The sequence below is a fragment of the Carlito syrichta genome, unplaced genomic scaffold, assembly GCF_000164805.1.
Source record: "Carlito syrichta isolate Samal-C Ts95f unplaced genomic scaffold, Tarsius_syrichta-2.0.1 Scaffold313204, whole genome shotgun sequence".
Lineage (NCBI taxonomy): Eukaryota > Metazoa > Chordata > Mammalia > Primates > Tarsiidae > Carlito > Carlito syrichta.
The window spans coordinates 387,544-405,006 of NW_007257300.1; the positions used below are offsets into that span (position 1 = coordinate 387,544).

At 35.2% G+C, this 17,463-nt stretch overlaps 1 protein-coding gene across 2 annotated transcripts in view; it reads right to left on the bottom strand.

The window, feature by feature from the left end:
• Window positions 1–17,463, bottom strand: part of ROCK1 (Rho associated coiled-coil containing protein kinase 1) — a 160,560-nt gene that overhangs the window by 36,510 nt on the left and 106,587 nt on the right. For both annotated transcript variants that reach the window (XM_008070238.2, XM_008070237.1), the window contains exons 17-22: window positions 13,855–13,961; window positions 12,562–12,712; window positions 10,523–10,683; window positions 8,557–8,741; window positions 6,633–6,702; window positions 4,677–4,771 (exon numbers count right to left, since the gene is read on the bottom strand). In XM_008070238.2, the coding sequence (XP_008068429.1) occupies window positions 4,677–4,771; window positions 6,633–6,702; window positions 8,557–8,741; window positions 10,523–10,683; window positions 12,562–12,712; window positions 13,855–13,961 (769 nt within the window). The remainder of the gene's footprint in view (window positions 1–4,676; window positions 4,772–6,632; window positions 6,703–8,556; window positions 8,742–10,522; window positions 10,684–12,561; window positions 12,713–13,854; window positions 13,962–17,463) is intronic.

The window sequence follows — 17,463 nt, forward strand, 5'->3', positions numbered from 1 at the left end:
AATAACATATGCCCTAAGGTTGATCTAAACAAAGCTTATGTGAACAGATAGGGTAAAGTTGTAAGAGATGCAGTAAGAAAAGTGGAGGAAGAGAACAAGAGACATTGTAAGGGTTTCTAAGACAATATAGAAACCTTGGCTTTTAGTCTGGTACTCTGATGTTTGAAAATGATCATTCTGGCTGCTGTATTAAGTCAGCAGGGAGACAATGTCAGAAGCAGGGATACCAGTTAGGAGGCTACTGAAATAATCAAGATCGGAGATAGAGCAGGGTCAGTAAACAGTGCAACTGGTGAGAAATTATTAGATTCTACATATAATTTTTAGTTACTGCTGGGAAAAAATTAGCCAATATGGTGGCATGTGCCTGTAGTTTCAGCTACTTGGAAGGCTAAGGCAGAAGGATCACTGGCAGGTCAAGGCTACAATAGCTGTGAGTGTGCCACTATACTTCAGCCTAGGCAACAAAGTGAGATTGACTCAAAAAAAAAAAGAATTCAAATAATCAGTAATTCTGTATTCCTCTAGATTATAAGATTATAAACAGTGGTTCTGTTCTTGCTCACTGCTATATTCTAATGTTTTTAATTATTTTTATTTGTAAATTATTATTTTATTATTTTTAATGCTATTTTAAAAAAGGTCTTTCGCATTCTGCTCCAGCTATTGCTAGATATCCTTGCTATAACAGTCAAGTTTCTTCAATTTTTTAACAAATATTTACTGAGCATCACAATATTGCTGTTACAATTCTAGGTGCTAGGCACACAGCAATGAACTAGAGCTGAGAACAAAACGTGAACATTCCTTCTGCCACAGAGCTTTATTTCTAGTGAATGACCAAAAACAATAAATAACACAAATAAATTCTATAATATATTAGGAAGAGATTAAAGTGCTGGAGAGAAAAACAAGGCAGGGAAGGATGTATGAACTGGGCAACAAGGTAGTGGGGTGGGGTGGGGTGGGAATGTTTGCCTTTCTTTTTTTTTTTTTTTGAGTTGGAGTCTCACTCTGTCGCCCAGACTGGAGTGCAGTGGCTACTCCCAGCCACCGCAGCCTCGACTTGCTGGGCTCCGGCGATCCTTCTGCCTCAGCTTTCCAAGTAGCTGGAACTACAAGTGCGCGCTATCACGCCCGGCTCATTTTTTTATTGTAGAGATGAGGTCTCACCAAGTTGCCTTGGCGGGTCTCAAACCCGCGGGCTCAGGCAATCCACTCACCTCAGCCTCCCAAAGGCGCGGGATTACAGGCTGAGCCACTGAGACTGGCTATGCTTGCCATTTTTAAAAGGGCAAGGCCTCTCTGAGATGTTTAGACCTAGACTCGAGGAGGGTAAAGGAGCAAGCCATGTGGATACTTGGAGGAAAATGTTCCAGGCAGAGGGAGGAGTAAGTCTAATGGCCCTGAGTTAAGAGAATGACTGGTGTGGTGAATAGTAAGGCGGCCAATGAAGCTGCTGGCTATACTCTGTCTCTTGCTCTACCCTTCCCATTCATGTCTCAACCTACTTTAATCTAGTATCTATTCTCATCTCTGTTTAGGAATTATTCTCACCAAGCTAATGAACAACCCTTAGTATAAATATAATAGAAAATGTATTATGTTTTTTTCTTGAACTTTTTGAATATTTGGCACTTTTTCTTTCTCTAAATATTCTACTCCCTAGCTTTTTTGATACCCTACTTTGATTTTTGTATTATTGGTGACTGCTCATTTTCCCTTCCTCTGCCCATTCCTTAAAAGTGTAAGAGGTATCCTTCAGTCCATGTATCTTCTGATTCCATACTAGGAGTTACAACTTGCTGCCTGGGAGGAGAAAAATAGTCCACAAAAGTTTTCCTCCACTGCCCCACCACAAAATAGTTTTGAGTCAACAATTTACATAAAAATTCAGATTCCTGGTTTCTCTTTAAAAATTGGAGTATCTCGAAACACTGGGCCTGCCAGAAATGAGGACAGGAACTCTTAAGGTTGTACCTGCACTCAGATCCAATGATCTACAACCTAGTAACACCTATGGCCTCAAAGCCTCATGAATTTATAAACTGAGGAATACACAATCGTTTTAACAAATCTCCTTTATATATGGTTTCATTATGCAATGATTGTCAAATTAGCTTCAAGTCCATGTCTTTTCTTTGTATTCTAAAGCAATAAGCCCAATTGTCCTGGTATCCCTTTTCTACTTGGACAATAGACCTGAAATTGAAATAATCTCATCTCTCCTCATCTCACAGACTTGGCATTCCTTAGCTTAGGGACTAGCACTACTTGTACCTCAACTGCCCTGGTCAAAATCTTGAAAGCTGGCCTGAAATTTTCCCTAAACTTTACCCTTACACCTCTAATCTACAAACCCTACTTCTTTTACTTCCAATTTAATTCCATGTACTTGCCTATCCTCCTCCTACTGCTCAACTTCCACTATAATTTTACATGTAAGTTCTTCCAATGTTTACACAATTAAATTCCCTGCATCTATTCACCTTTGCCCCACGTCAATTCATTCCCACAGTAAGCTTTCTAAGGCACTTCATTTGTCAGTCTCTAGCTTAGAATTTCCATTTGCTCATTCAATATTTATTGGATACTTATTCTTTGAAAGATCCTTATCTAAATGCTGGGGATATACAGCAAAGAAGAACAGAAATGAAACTTCCTAATTTTCAATGTTTCAGACTCTTCAGTATGACACACAAGACACTTGGTAATCTGACTCAGGTTTATCTTTCTAACCTTAACCATCACCAACTAAACCATTTGCTGTTCCAGCACATCACAGATTGGCTTCTGCCTATACTATCCTCCCTTCCCCCATCCCATTCTCTAGCCAATTCTACTTTTCCTTGGTTGTCATCTTTTTTGGGAAATGTGCTCTGAATCCCACATGGTAAGATGGAGGTATATATCTTCAATATATACCATACCTTAAATATACCTGTTTCCTAACTAGATTCTAAACCACTTGAAGGTCAGAATCATAACTTACTAATAATTACATAGTTGGCATAAAGCACAGTAGTTAGCGCAATGATGATGATCAATAGATTTGTCTAAGTAGATTAAAAACAAGGGCAAATATATCAACCACATGAAACAATACAGTATGGAGTGGATTAGGTGCCCCTTCATAGTAAATGCATATACCTGGGATTGCATATTACACTGTGATACCATACAAATGGTAGACAACAGACTAGACTCTACAACAGAGCTGTCATAGAGAATAACCAGAAATGTAGCTTTGTGTCTGCCTTAGACTCCAGTTAATTATGTTATCTAGCTGATGCCTGGCTACAAAATTAGTATGTTGATACCTGCTGTGATGCTAAAATTTATGGTTCAGTAACAGATCATCATCAATTTTGTACTTTAAATTTTTAATCAACTTAACTCAATTAAGGTAACTTAATTGCAAAAGAAATGTAATTACTACAAAGGTATTAATAATTTTTAATCAAGTCAACAAGGCTAGTGAAAGGTTCGAGTGTAATTATAAAACTGTTAAAAATGAATTTAAAAGATATGCATTTAAAAAAAAGAAAGAAAAATAAAAGTGAAATATCCTCATTTTACAACACCTACTATATTAAGGATCTAACATTGAGTGTCACAGTTGTTAATATGCTGTTTTCAGTATTTGCTTCAACAATTAGGTAGTTTAAACTTTAAAATTTCTTTCAAAGGCAGTTAAATATAAAGAAAATATAACAATGTTAGAAAAATTAGTTCCAGTGTCAGTTCTGACATCATCTAGCTGTGAGATCCCAGCTGAATGAGTTACTATCTTTTTGGGCCTGTCAACTCAATTCTAAAATGAGATTGTTACATTTAAGTAGCTTTATAAGGTTTTCTCCTTCTAAGACTCTAAACATACACATGTAATAAAAATTAATCAGCATATTACAAGTAAAAGAAAGACATATATATAGTTAAGGTATGGTGGGTATAACAAAGTACTGTTGAAATGTATTGAAGGTATATACCTTCATCTTACCATGTGGAATTCAGAAAACATTTCCCAAAAGAGATGGCAACCAAGGAAAAGTAGATTAATAGTTTGAGAAGACAGTATGAATCATTTATATACAAACAGATGTTTAAAGATTGAGAGACCTTTGAAAACCATGAATTATCAAACAACTTTCCATCACAGTTTAGTGAATCTCTGTGCAATTGCTACGCAGTTGAATTATTGCACTGTTTCTTCATGGTATAGGTAAATTTCAGCCTAATGTGATTTGCTCTGAATTAGCCTAATAAGTCATGCTACAGCATGCCCACCAGAATAATGGCAAACCTACTCTCTATTTTTAAACTTAAAAAAAAATTTTTTTGAGTCAGGGTCTCATTCAGTCTAGAGTGAAGTAGCATACACATGGCTCACTGCAGCCTTGACTTCCTAGGCTTAGGTGATCCTTCTGCCTTAGCCTCCTGAGTAGCTGGGACTATAAGCATGTGACATCATGTCCAGCTAATCTTTTGATTTTTTGTAGAGATGAGGTTTTGCTATGTTGCCCAGGCTAGTCTCAAACTCCCGGGCTCAAGTGATTCTCCTGCCTTAGCCTCCCAAAGTGCTGGGATTACAAGTAAGAGTCACCACACCTGGTCCTTTAAACTTAAGAATGCTTGTTGTATTACTGGATTCTTGTTCTAAAGTAAAATGAACATACTTTTCATTTTGTAGTTCCTGTATTTTCTTTAAATATTCTCTGTTTTTTTCTTCAATTTCTTCTTTAAGTTCCTTTACTTGGGTTTTATAAAGTGTCTGCAAAACAAGTGATAAGAAGAAATAAGTGGTTATCTAGAATTAAAAACAGTTTGGCAGATTCTTATAAAGTTAAACAATTATCATATGATCCAACAATTTCACTCTTTAGTATTTACCCATAACAAATGCAAATATATGTTTACACAGTCTTACACATGAATTTTCCTTATGGAATTATTCATAGCAGCTCCAAAATGTAAATAGCTCAGAAACCCATCAATACATAATGTCCCAAAATTGGGTGGATCCATCCTACTTAGCAATGAAAAAGAATGAACTACTGACACATACAACACGATAAATCTAAAAACATATGCTGAGTGAAATAAGCCAGGTGCTAAAGAGTACATACTATGTGATTCCATGTACATGCAATTCTAGAACAGGTGAAAACAATCAATAGTAACAGAAAGTATATCAGTCAATGCCTTTGTATAGAGATGGGTGGGGAAGATTGACTGCTAAGTGCCATAAGGGAACTTTTTTGTGGTGAAGAAAATGTTTTACATGTTGACTATGGTAGTGGGCACAGAGGTGTACATGTTTGTCAAAACTTACTGACCTGTACACTTAAAATGGGTACAGTTTAACACATTGTAAGTTATATTTATTTGGGAAAATGTTATAAAGAAACTTAGCACGTACTAACAAATGTTATATCAATTCTTGAGATGAATGTTAGAAAGACCACTTCTCAGGTGCAATGACTCATGCCTGTAATCCCAGCACTTTGGGAAGACAAGGCGGGAAGACTGCTTGAGGCCATGAGTTTGAGAGCAGTCTGGGCAATACAGTGGTTTTCACAAAAAATAAAATATTTAGCTAGGTAGGCATGGTAGTATATGCCTGTAGTCCCAACTACTCGAAAGGCTGAGGTGAAAGGATTACTTGAGCCTAGAAGTTTGAGGCTGCAGTGAAACAAGATTGTGTCACTAAATTCCAGCCTGGGCAACAGAGCGGGATCCTGTCGCTCCAAGTGCTGGGATTACAGGTGTGAGTTACCACACCTGGCCCCTTTTTAATTTTAAGAAGAAAAAAATAGCAAGGATCAGTAAACAGCTGTAGAGACCTACTTTAATAATGCACACTTACTTATCCTTCTAAGAAACAGCACTTTTCTAGGGGAAAAAACACAATAATTTCTATGGGAATGCAATAAAAGAAGCGTGAGGACTAGATCTACTTTAAGTATTTATAATTTCTAAAATTAACCATTCCATTTTGCTTTTAGGATTTTCATCTCTTTTCTCTGATTTTAAATACTGAAATTTATGTAAGTAATGAAGGGATAAAAAAAGAATCTGATTTGAAAACCTAAATTTAGTTCATAACAGTTTATCAAATTGAGTGATGACTAACCCAGTGCTCACAAGCAATGGAATAAAACAGAAGTAAGAGACAGGGTCAGGCTTTGCACTACTTCCTAGAGGCAAAATCAAGAATCCATAGGAACCACTATAAGTCATGTGACATCCATCCAAATATCTGGGAGCACTGGATGACCACTGTGTGGAAGCATACGGACAAGAAAGTGCACAGGATACTACAGACCACTCTGCAGAAGTAATATGTAATTTGAATAATTAAGGTTAATTATAAAAACTATTCAATTATGGTTAATACTTAGGGAAAGATTTTCAACAACACTGAAATGTTTTTTAGGTTTTAAAATATATACCAATGATGGCCTAAGAAGTCAAGAAAGGAAAAGACAGACAAAATACAGAAAGAATATTTATTAGAAGATGAATGGAATCGTTGAAAAAGGAATCACAGTTTGCATAAAATAATCTAAATACCTTGTTTTAAATCAGGGTTTGAAACAGTTTATCTGTAAGTTACAAATGATCTCACTTACTGAGAAATATTGCTCAGCTTCAAGCTGATCTTGTAGCTCCCGCATCTGACCTTCATTTCCTCTGTACTGTCTTCAGCAAAAAGGAAAAAGAGTAAGCAAATGCTCCTATTTATACTAGACATCGTATTATTCTTATTTTGTAAAAGTTGCTAAAATATAAAAGGTTTACTAAATTAACTTTGTTTTAAAAAATCATACTTCTATTATACATTATTACTTTACTAATTCATTTGGTCAGGCCATACTGTCTGGTTCCATCTTGCTTCTTATAAAATCACACTGTACATAGCAAAGAGAACGCTTTTCTACTGAAGATCACTTTCAAGAGAATATTAATTATGGATCTATCCAAACTACAAAAATAAAATTGATATCATATTTTTGGTAAACTTTTATAGAGAAAAACAGTCTGAGGAATACAATTTAAATGTCTTGTGTAGTAAGTAAACAATTAAGAAGAGGAATCATGAAAATATTTAAGTAATAATTCAGTACTGTATATTACGGTCAATTAAGCACAAGAAGGGGAAGGTGGAAATGAATAATCAGGTAAGAAATAAGAAGAAAAAGCAAGAACAATAAATGGAAAGAGAAGGAGGATTGTAAATAAAGAGACAACTACATGTATATATTACCCACAAACACACAACTCACATACAGCAAGAGCAAAACGGACTCAAAAAGAAGGACAATGAACCCAGACACAGATTTTCAAAGGATTAATAATTTTATCGGTGGTCACACGGCATTATTATTGTTATATTTTATTAGATGGTAATAGCTTTGTTTTTTCTGTATCTAAAAAGGCATGTGGGCCAGGCACAATGGCTCACACCTGCAATCCCAGCACTTTGGGAAGTGTAGGTGAGAGAACTGCCTGAGCCCAGGGGTTTGAGACCAGCTTGGGCAACTTGGTGAGACCTCATCTCTGCAATAAATAAAAAAAATCAGCCAGATGTGGTGGCGGGCTACTTGGAAGGTTGAGGCGGAAGGATAACCTGAGCCCAGCAGATGGAGGCTGCAGTAGCTGTGAGCGTGTCACTGCACTACAGCCTGGGTGACAGAGTGAGATTGACAAACAGAAGAAAAAAAGGTATGTGGTTGATAAAAAAAAAAAAAGTATATAGCAAATGTCCTCTGAATGCTGAGTGAAAGTTATTTTGGGAGAAGAAAAATATACACACAATACTTGGGAAAATGGTGGCTCTAAAAGGGAAAAAAACTGCTCCGATATAAATCCAATTTAATCAAAACTGACAATTTTATCCAAGAATCACTGCTTTACGTGAAGCTGGCAAGTGATGATATGATAAAATAAATTTGGAGGAAATAAAAATGCACGACTTGGCATAAGATATATTCATCTTTGGTATTAAAATTGTGAACCCTGTCCTTATACAAATTCTGAAAGCAATGTTGACACCTTACTTTGTCACCATTTCAAGTAAACAGGACAAGAGGAAAAAAAGATTCTTTGCAGTCTGAGATGAACCAAAGAAACGAAGTAAAACAGAACACAGTATCACCATGTATAATTCTAGTCTCTAAAATAAAGAAACCGTAAACATTTTCTGTAAGGTACTATTATTTCTGTAGTTTAACCTGAAGACATGTGATGACTTCTGTGGATATGCAAGTCATAAAAGAAAACTGTGGTTTTTCATCTAAATAGAGTTTCATTATAAATATAAAAAGTCAGCAGTCTTGATAATCTCCTTTTGTCTCCCTTTAAATACCTGTCTTTTTTATTTAGTAAGTCCGTCTTTCCAAAGCCTGACTCCCTTGCAAACCTACTTTGCAAGTAAATTCTTCTTTCTTTCACAAACTGTAAGTACATAATCTGTACACACATAAAATATCAAACACATAAGCCAATGTTGAACACAATAAATAAATAAATCACAATGTTATTTTCAAGACTTACTTTGTAAGCTGAGCTAACTCAAATTCTAATAACCTCTTTGCTTCCAATAAAGTATTTATTTCCTGCTTCATCTGCTTTTCTAAACCTTTTAAATTGTCTGCCTCAAATGCTTGAGTCTTCAATTCATTTTGTAACAACAGTCGCTTATTTGATTCCTGTTCCAGTTGCAGGGTTAGATTCTTAACCTATGAATGAGAAAAATAACTGGTATCTTAATTTTCTTTTACTAATTTTTTAGACGTTATTTGAAAGAATACCAATCAAATCTCAAGAACATTATAATTCACTATAATAGAAAATATTAGTATTCTAAAGAGCCTCCATTGTTCTATGTAGTTATCAGTGCAGATTTACTATTAAGTCAAATTAATTTCTGAATTTCAGATATGAGATTGCATGAAAAAAAAAATGCTGGTTTCTTTGTAACCCCACCAGCATGAAAATTTTAAAGTACAAAGTGATTATAAAAGCCACTTTGGGGGGGGGACCATTCAAAGGAGTATTTAATTTTATCTGCTTATATGCTCTAGTAGTCTACAACCCTCCAAAGCTTATAAAACAAATGGAATGTATATTTAATTCAAGTCAACACATATTTATGAAGTGCTTGTTAGGTGTTGGGACCAATAAACTCAAAACTCTTATATTGGTTTACAATGTCCTTTACAATTTGCTCTACCTATTTCTCTAGTTCTATCACTGGCCATTCTCCTCAGTCCCATCATATTTTTCAGATCTTTAAATGCAACAAACTCTCCCTCATCTCATAGTTCTTGAGTTATTGCACATGTTATTCCTTCTATTTTCCCCTCTGCATTTATTCATTCTTCAGCTCTCAACTTAAATGTCATACTCTTAGTGAGGCCTTCCTTAAGTCCCAGATGTAATTAGTCATCCACTCCTATAGCATTCTGTATTTTCTTTTTAATTATTTGCCATGTTTGTAATTACTATCTTAATATCTGTTTTTCCCTCTGGGCTAAAAAAGTCAAGACCATATCTATATCTTATTCACTTCAGTAACCCCAACTCCTAACACAGAGTCAGGCAAATAAAAGGTGGTCAAAAGTATGTTTTTAAAATGACTGAATATTATCTTTCAAATTTTCAACACACATTCCTCCTTCATGCTGGCTCTACTCTCTCCTCTTTCTAGTCTAGTATATATCACTGCTACACTAATTTTCTTGAGAGTGTTTTCACCTATACCTTTCTGCAAGTTTTAAAGGGTATCAATACTTTGGCCCTCAAATTTCTCCCATGACTACTCAACATGTCTCTTCTTCTCTGGTCAGATCAAGTTCCTTTTTATCCCCTATTTACCCATTTTCTTACTCATTCAGTACTCACTCATATATTCATATCTTTACTGATAATATTCCTTTCTCCAAGTCAAGCTCTGATTCAAAAGATCACCTTTTGAGGTCTTCCTCAATCTTTAAAATCTAGGTAACATCCTAACTTTCATTGTGAAGGCTTTCCTATTTCAGTCACATATAGTAACCACCAGAATATAATGTCACTTTATCTTTCTTATTAACCATTTTATAAATACATACCCTGTGATTTCTATCAATCTAAGCCACTAAGACTACAGTTCAGCTCTTTTTTTCAAAATCTAAGAGCAATGTTTTTCTTTGGGATTACAGGATATTGTACGATAAAGAGTCTTTGTTTTTAGAAAGCAGGTGGCCAGTTTCTTCCGGGGAAGAACAATGACATCAATACAGTTGTACTGTCATAGCGAAAAATGGTATTGACTCTAGGGGGTGAATGTTCAATAACTATTTCAATAAGAAAATTCTAGGTGCTAGGATGACCATATAGTAGTGAACATAAACACATGTGGGGGGTTATTTCATTCACATTTCCCCTGTGGTATTTAAGTCATATATAATAACTCTTCATCCATAGCCTATGATTATTTCTCTTAAAAGATAAACAGAATCAGTACAATGTTTCTTACTTCCTCCTCCATCCTCTCTTTATTTTCAGACAAATGTTCTAGTTTTTGCTGAGACTGTTTAAGATCAACATCTAGCATGGAACACTGTTTCTCAATCTGAACAACCCTGTTTTCCGCCTTCTCTCGAGCTTCTCTCTCTTCCTTCAGCTTTTTTTCCATCTCTGTGAAAGTAAAAATTACAAACATGCATTTAAAGAAAGAATACTTTAATGCATTTCACTTTACATGGGCTGTAAATGGATTTCAAATATCTCAACTGCTTTTATCCTGGGAATCTAAAAGAGCTATTAATTATAGATGTTTTCATGTTATTTGAATTATTTATATAGTAAGACTCTCTACAGGAAGGGAGTTATAAAATATAATAAAATAAAACCTAAATTCAGCCCTTGCCTAACGATATAAGGAGATTATTCATTGGGAAGTAAAGAGTAGAGCTGGAAAGACAGTGAAGTAACAAAGAAGAAAATGGAGGTAGGTTAGGTAAAAGCAGAAAAATAAGGTATATTTATTAATCTATAACTTGCACTGTCCCAGTAAAGTTTCAAGTGGTTTAAGGGTATGATAGAACTCTAATTTATACAACTCAGATGAACAAGATTCCATAGTAGTATGATAACTCTTCTAGTTATTTCCAAAAGATATTAGTCTACACTGAGCTTTAGATATCATATCTCAAAAAAGGAGCTCAGTGTAGACTAATATCTTCTCATGTAACTTAAAAAAAAAAAAAAAGAATGGTTAAGAGGCAACCATTCTGTCTGGTTCCAAAGCTTGGGCTCATAAAGACTATATGGCCGTTAATCAGAATAGTGAGAAAAAAGAGTAAGAGCAGCTTTAATGGATAAGAGTGTTAGTTTTACTTTGAACAAACAGAATTTCAGATGCCAGTGACAAATTCTGATTGTAGTAGGCTTAGAATGAGTATAAGGTGAAGAAAGACTCTTTTTAGAAGTTTGGCTACTTTAAAGGGCTGAAATAAAACAACGGTAATTAGTAAGGATCCCAGGCTGCTGCCTGAGTTTGTCTATCTACTTTTAAGATGGGAAATTTGTACATATTTACAATAAAAAAGACAGTGGAGGAGAATAGGTTGAGAATAAAGAAAAGAAAAAAAGATAAGTAGTTAGGATGAGAAAAGAAGAGACAGGCTTTGAGGGAAGGTAATAAAGACGGGTAAAAAAGGACAGACTACCAGCTAAGAAAATTAGATTTTGAGGAGTTCACACCTGTTTTCCTTATTTCTTTGTGAAACAGGAAAAAAGTCCACTTAAGACTGGAGCGATAATGACATGGCATAGGAAGCTTGAAAAGATAAATAAAAGTCTGCAAGTGGAAACTGATAAACAATATATTTTAAAAATTGACAGTTCAAGTAAAGGTTAGAGATAATGCGATGGACTAATTTACTTGAAGTAAATAAAGTGGCTAGTAGGTCTGAACTAGGATTGTGTTTGAAGGCATAATACAGTGGAAATACAAAGGAATGAGAAAACTGACCAAGGAAGCTGATGAATTAACACACAAGGAGGTCCAGAATGGATTGTAAAGAAAAATCAAGGAAAGGGTTAAAAAACTGAGAGAAAAGAGATTCTTCTAACTTCTGTGATATTTTTTCCTTTGAATTGGTGTCTCACTCTGTTGCCCAGGCTGGAGTGCAGTGGCACGCTCACAGCCACCCTAGCATCAACCTTCTGGGTTCCGGCAATCCTTCCGCCTCAGCCTTCCAAGTAGCTGGAACTACTGGTGCATGCTACCATGTCCAGCTTAGTTTTTGATTTATTGTAGAGGCAAGGTCTCACTGTGTTGCCCAAATTGATCTCGAACTCGCGGGCTCAGGCCCCCCAAAGTGCTGGGATTACAGGCTTGAGCCATCGCACCCAATTTTTAAGAGAAGAAAAGGAGGGTATCCTCTTCCTAGATTACAATGCATAATGTCTATGAGCTTTACTACTATAAAATGAATTTTGATCAGAACCAAATTTTTTGTAGTCAATATTTAAAACCAATCTTGTAGAAATATTAAAACTGACACTTACCACACATTGCAACAGACTTTGCCTCTTCAATAGATTGATGCTTGTCAGTTAAACGAGCTTTGGTTACTTTGTGCTCATTTATCTCTTGTTCTAGCCGTTGTTGTAAGGATTTAAGCTTGTAATTTAAATCTATCTCTAAATTATTCTTTTCCTGTAAAATGGGAATGAAAGTCATATAATAAATTGTGCAAAAACCATGTTATTAAATTTTATATCCCATAAGAGATAAATGCCTTACTTTTAAAATCACAATAAACACACATAACTAAAAGCAACATAACACCTTTTTTTGGCCCCCCTCCCTTCCCATATGAATCATTAACCATGGCTGATGACAGAGCAAGGTTGTGCTGCTGGTCATTGCTAGGATCAGAAATAAATAGGCCAATTCTTCAGTTTAGATTTCAATTTTTGCTACCACTTAAATATCAAATTATCTTTACCTAATATCTGCATCTATACCTACAATTACTTAGCTTTGACAAAAAAACAATACAAAACAAAGCACAAACCACAAAGCATCCCACAGCAAGTCACAAAGGTGGGAAAGGAGAACAAGTAAAAATATATTCCATTTCTGTTGGGATACCTTATCTACTCTTCCTTCTTTTATTCTGGGTCCATATTTACAAAAAAACTAGTATTCTAATTGTCACAAAACAATTGTATAAAGGACAAGATAAGTAGAAGCTTTTTGGCTAATTTATCTGAAGTTCTATTAAAACGCCAACATTTCAGAGAGGTCTTGAAAAAGTGAGAGCTAGAGCTGTTTATTACTATTAATTCTTTTCTCAGCAAGGTGTATAACAGGATAACCAATGAAATTTTTGATTGTTAAGAAAATTCTAAATTCAAAGGCCAGTCACTTTGCGCTCTTTTCTATTTTGCTAATAGCTCTTACCAACAAAACAGAACGCACACACATGGTCTACTATATACTGATCCTTTGTTTTCCTTTTTTATAAGACCTTATAACAAAGACAAACACTTTCATCTTATCTACAAAAAAAGGGGAAACAAATTCTTTATGAAAAGGTATTTCCAAAGCAAAGCAATTTGTGATGATCTGTTAGCATAACACATTTAACATGTAAAAACAAATGAACAAAAATAATATGACAAAACTCAAAATAAGATACACATACAACCCCATACACCAACCAACCAAACATAAAAACTTTTAGAAATTTAACTATATAAGCATAAGAATAAATGCTATTTTATAAAGCCACTTTGTAATCTTTGAAAACCAGTAAATACTATCTCATAATTGGTACATATTAAATCATTTACCTTTTCTGAATGATTAAGCATGTCTTGAGCCTCTTTTCTTTCTTCTTCCATTCTTTCAAGATTATGTTTGAGATGCTTCACCTCTTCTTGTAAAGATGTAATTCGAGCTATCAAGTGAAAAAAAAGTTCAAGTCCAGTCACAGAAAGAAGTCTTCTTGTTCAGTGAGACCATTTACTTTTTTTAAAATGTATTAAATTTCCTGATCAGATGAAATTAAATGCTTTGTAGTATATACAACACACAGTAATAAAAATGTTAATGGTAATTGGGTATCATCTAGCACATATTTCTTATTTTATAAGTGGTCAAAGAGATGAAGCCTCAGCTTGGGCTAGCAATCAGATCCTAGTCTGTATTGAGTGTTCTTTCTTACCATGTTAAAAAAGAACTTTTAATTAATTAAGGCGAGTATTTATTTATTTACTAGTTAAAATTTTTTTAATTTTAAAGATGTGAGGTACAATTCAGGGTTAAGTATACAAATGTTCATTATGCAGGTATCCTTGTTGATGAGGTGTGACCCTCCTTCCCCTGGCAGTTTCCCTCAACTATCAATCCCACCCCAAGGCAAGTATTTATTAAGTGCCAAGTACATGCCAGACACGCTGCAAAGTGTTTAATAAAGCTACGTTTAAACTAAATGGAGGCAAATTCCATTTTTACAGAAAACAAAATTTTAAGGAATTCAAGTATTCCAACAAGGTTTAGTTTTAACTTACCTAAGGTTCTAGCCAAGCAAATTATATATTTAATAACTGTCTCCTTATTAAAACATGATTTAATCTTTTAATCTTTAATGGATATAATTATATTGTCTAGCTAAAAATAAGATTATATTTTCATATTTTGTGATTCAAAGTAGCCTAGAATTTGACAGGGAAATGATTAAAGTACCCAGAAAAACCAGGAAAATTCTGTGCTACTCAAAGTACAGTTTAATTTACCGTACTTGCCCCAGTCTCAAATGTACTCTATTCATCTCCTATATTTGTGTTTCTAAGTAGCTCTTTAAGAAACACATGAATATTAAAACTTTGACACTATATAATGCTTACTGCTAGATTAGTTCTAGAATCTAGAGAATAATGAAATAATTTATTTGCATGCACATACACACGTGATATTATTTTTGTGTTGAAGTATGTTTGTGTAGGAGAAAGAAGTAACTGCCACTTTCTTTCCAATGGTTGACCAAAAATACAAAGTATGTGTGTATTGGTTTCAAGAGAAATAAAACAAATTTTCTAAGATATTTAAATGTTGAAGTGTTATTAAAAAATGCTTCCTCCTATATTTATAATAAATAATAGGTTTTTAAAATCTGTACAAGATAGTGAATTCAGATTAAACTTTGAATGTTTCCTGAGATCTGCCTAGGCAACATAATGAGACCTCGCCTCTATGGAAAATCAATTAGCTGGGTGTGGAGGCGTGTGCCTGTAGTTCCAGCTGCCAGGTAGGCTGAGGCAGAAGGATCACTTGAGCCAAGAAAATTGAGGGTGTGGTGAGCTATAATCTTGCCACCGCATTCAAGCCTGGGCAGCAGAGTGAGACCCTGACTCAAAAAAAAAAGGAACTTTTAAAAATGATTAATGTAAAAAATTGGCTTTTTACACTTCAATCTGAAGAATCATAAATATACTAAGATGAAAAGCTTATCAATTCAGTTAAATTTTTTTCATTCCTTCATGACATTTTGATCATTTTCTTTGTTTCTGTTTTTTTTTGAGTCAGCCTCACTCTATCTGTCACCCAGGCTGGAGTTCAGTGGCATGACAGCTCACTGCAGCCTTGACCTCCTGGGCTCAGGTGACCCTCCTGGGGTTCAGGTGTTCCTTCCACTTCAGCATCCCAAGTTGCTGGGACTGCAGGCACATACCACCAGGACTGGCTAGTTTTTTTTTTAATTTTTTTGTGGAGATAAGGTCTCACTATGTTGCCTAAGCTGGTCTTGAACTCTCGGGCTCAAGCACTATTCTTGCCTTAGTCTCTCAAAGTGCTGGGATTACAGGCATGAGCCACTGTGCCCAACCTTGATCCTTTTTGTTAAGCCTCTACAGCTTGAAAACTTTTGGATGCTTTCTTTGTAATTGTAGCCTTATTTGATACATTAGTCCAGGTGTTGGTAAACTTCAGGCCTGTAGCCTGTTTCTGTACAGACCTGAAGCTGAGAATGTTTTTTTCATTTTAAAGGGTTATAAAAAGTAAAATGAAAAATAAAAAATAAATAAATAAATAAAAAGACTGAGATTAACATGGCTTACGAAGCCTAAGATATTTAGTACTACCCAATTTTGTTTGGGAAGTCATTTCTCATACATATGAAGACGCTTTTATCCAATAGTGTACAAGGAGACCACTCAATTAAGAGAATAATAATTATGACTACCAGCTACCCAGCATTCCCAACCCAAATAAAACTTAAACTTGAAGGACCAGAAAAGATTAATATAAAAATTGTGATTTTTTTTAAACCACAATGCACTTTTATACAGAAGTTGAAATTCACACAAAAGGGGATGTAAGTTGTGTGCATTATTTCAATGCAGGTGAGCTTTGATTCACAGTTAAGTTTAGAACTAAACAAAGGAAGCACTGAAAAAGGATAGTGGCTAACAATAAATCATGCTATGAATTTTCCTTAACTTTCACCAATATCTAAAAAACAGATTCAGTTAAAAAACACTGTGTAAAAACACATGGATGAGGGCCTCTACTTTGAAAAGTGAGCAGTTCAAAGCTTAGTCATACACAGAAGACCACAAACTTAAAAGAATTTTAGAACTGGAAGGATTTATAGAGGTAACTTATTCTAATCTCCTTGGTTTACAGATAAAGAAGAAAGATAAGACTTTCACACAACTAATAAGCTGTAGAAAAGGTCTAGAAAATAACTTAAGGAAGTCAAGTATGAGGTTTTCCTAGTACATATAAAGAGGTTACTTTCTTGGTTATATCCAGATCTATTTTAAGCCTGGTCCCTGAGAAATAAGATTGCACAACACTCCTCAGCTAACAACCAATAAGGGATCCTAACTTCTGTTTCCTTAGTCGCAAAAATTGACCCTGACCTCTTTCCACAGAATTATAGCTAATCATCAAGTCCCATGGGACCCCAAATATGTTCCCATCTCTGACCAAGGTTAAAATGAACTCCCTCCCCAATTTTTTCCTGAGATTTGGCAAGTTCCATGCATATCTGTTTTGATTAGGTGTACATGCTGCAATAGAATTAGAAGACAGAAAAATATGTGAAAAGTGGGTAAAGTCAAGCATCTTTCTGACAACAAACTCAATTTTATTGCTATTTAAAACTTAACTGAGCCGGGCTTGGTGGCTTAGCCTGCAATCCCACCACTTTGGGAGGCTAAGGCAAGTGGACTGCCTGAGCCCGCGGACTCGAGACCAGTCTGGGCAACTTGGCGACACTGCGTCTCTACAGTAAATAAATAAAAAATTAGTCAGGCATGGTAGCATATGCCCATAATTCCGGCTCCTTGGAAGGCTGAGGCAGAAGGACCACTGGAGGCCAGCAGGTAGACACTGGGATGGCTGTGAGCATGCTGCACTCCAGCCAGGGAGATGGAATGAGACTCCAACTCCAAAAA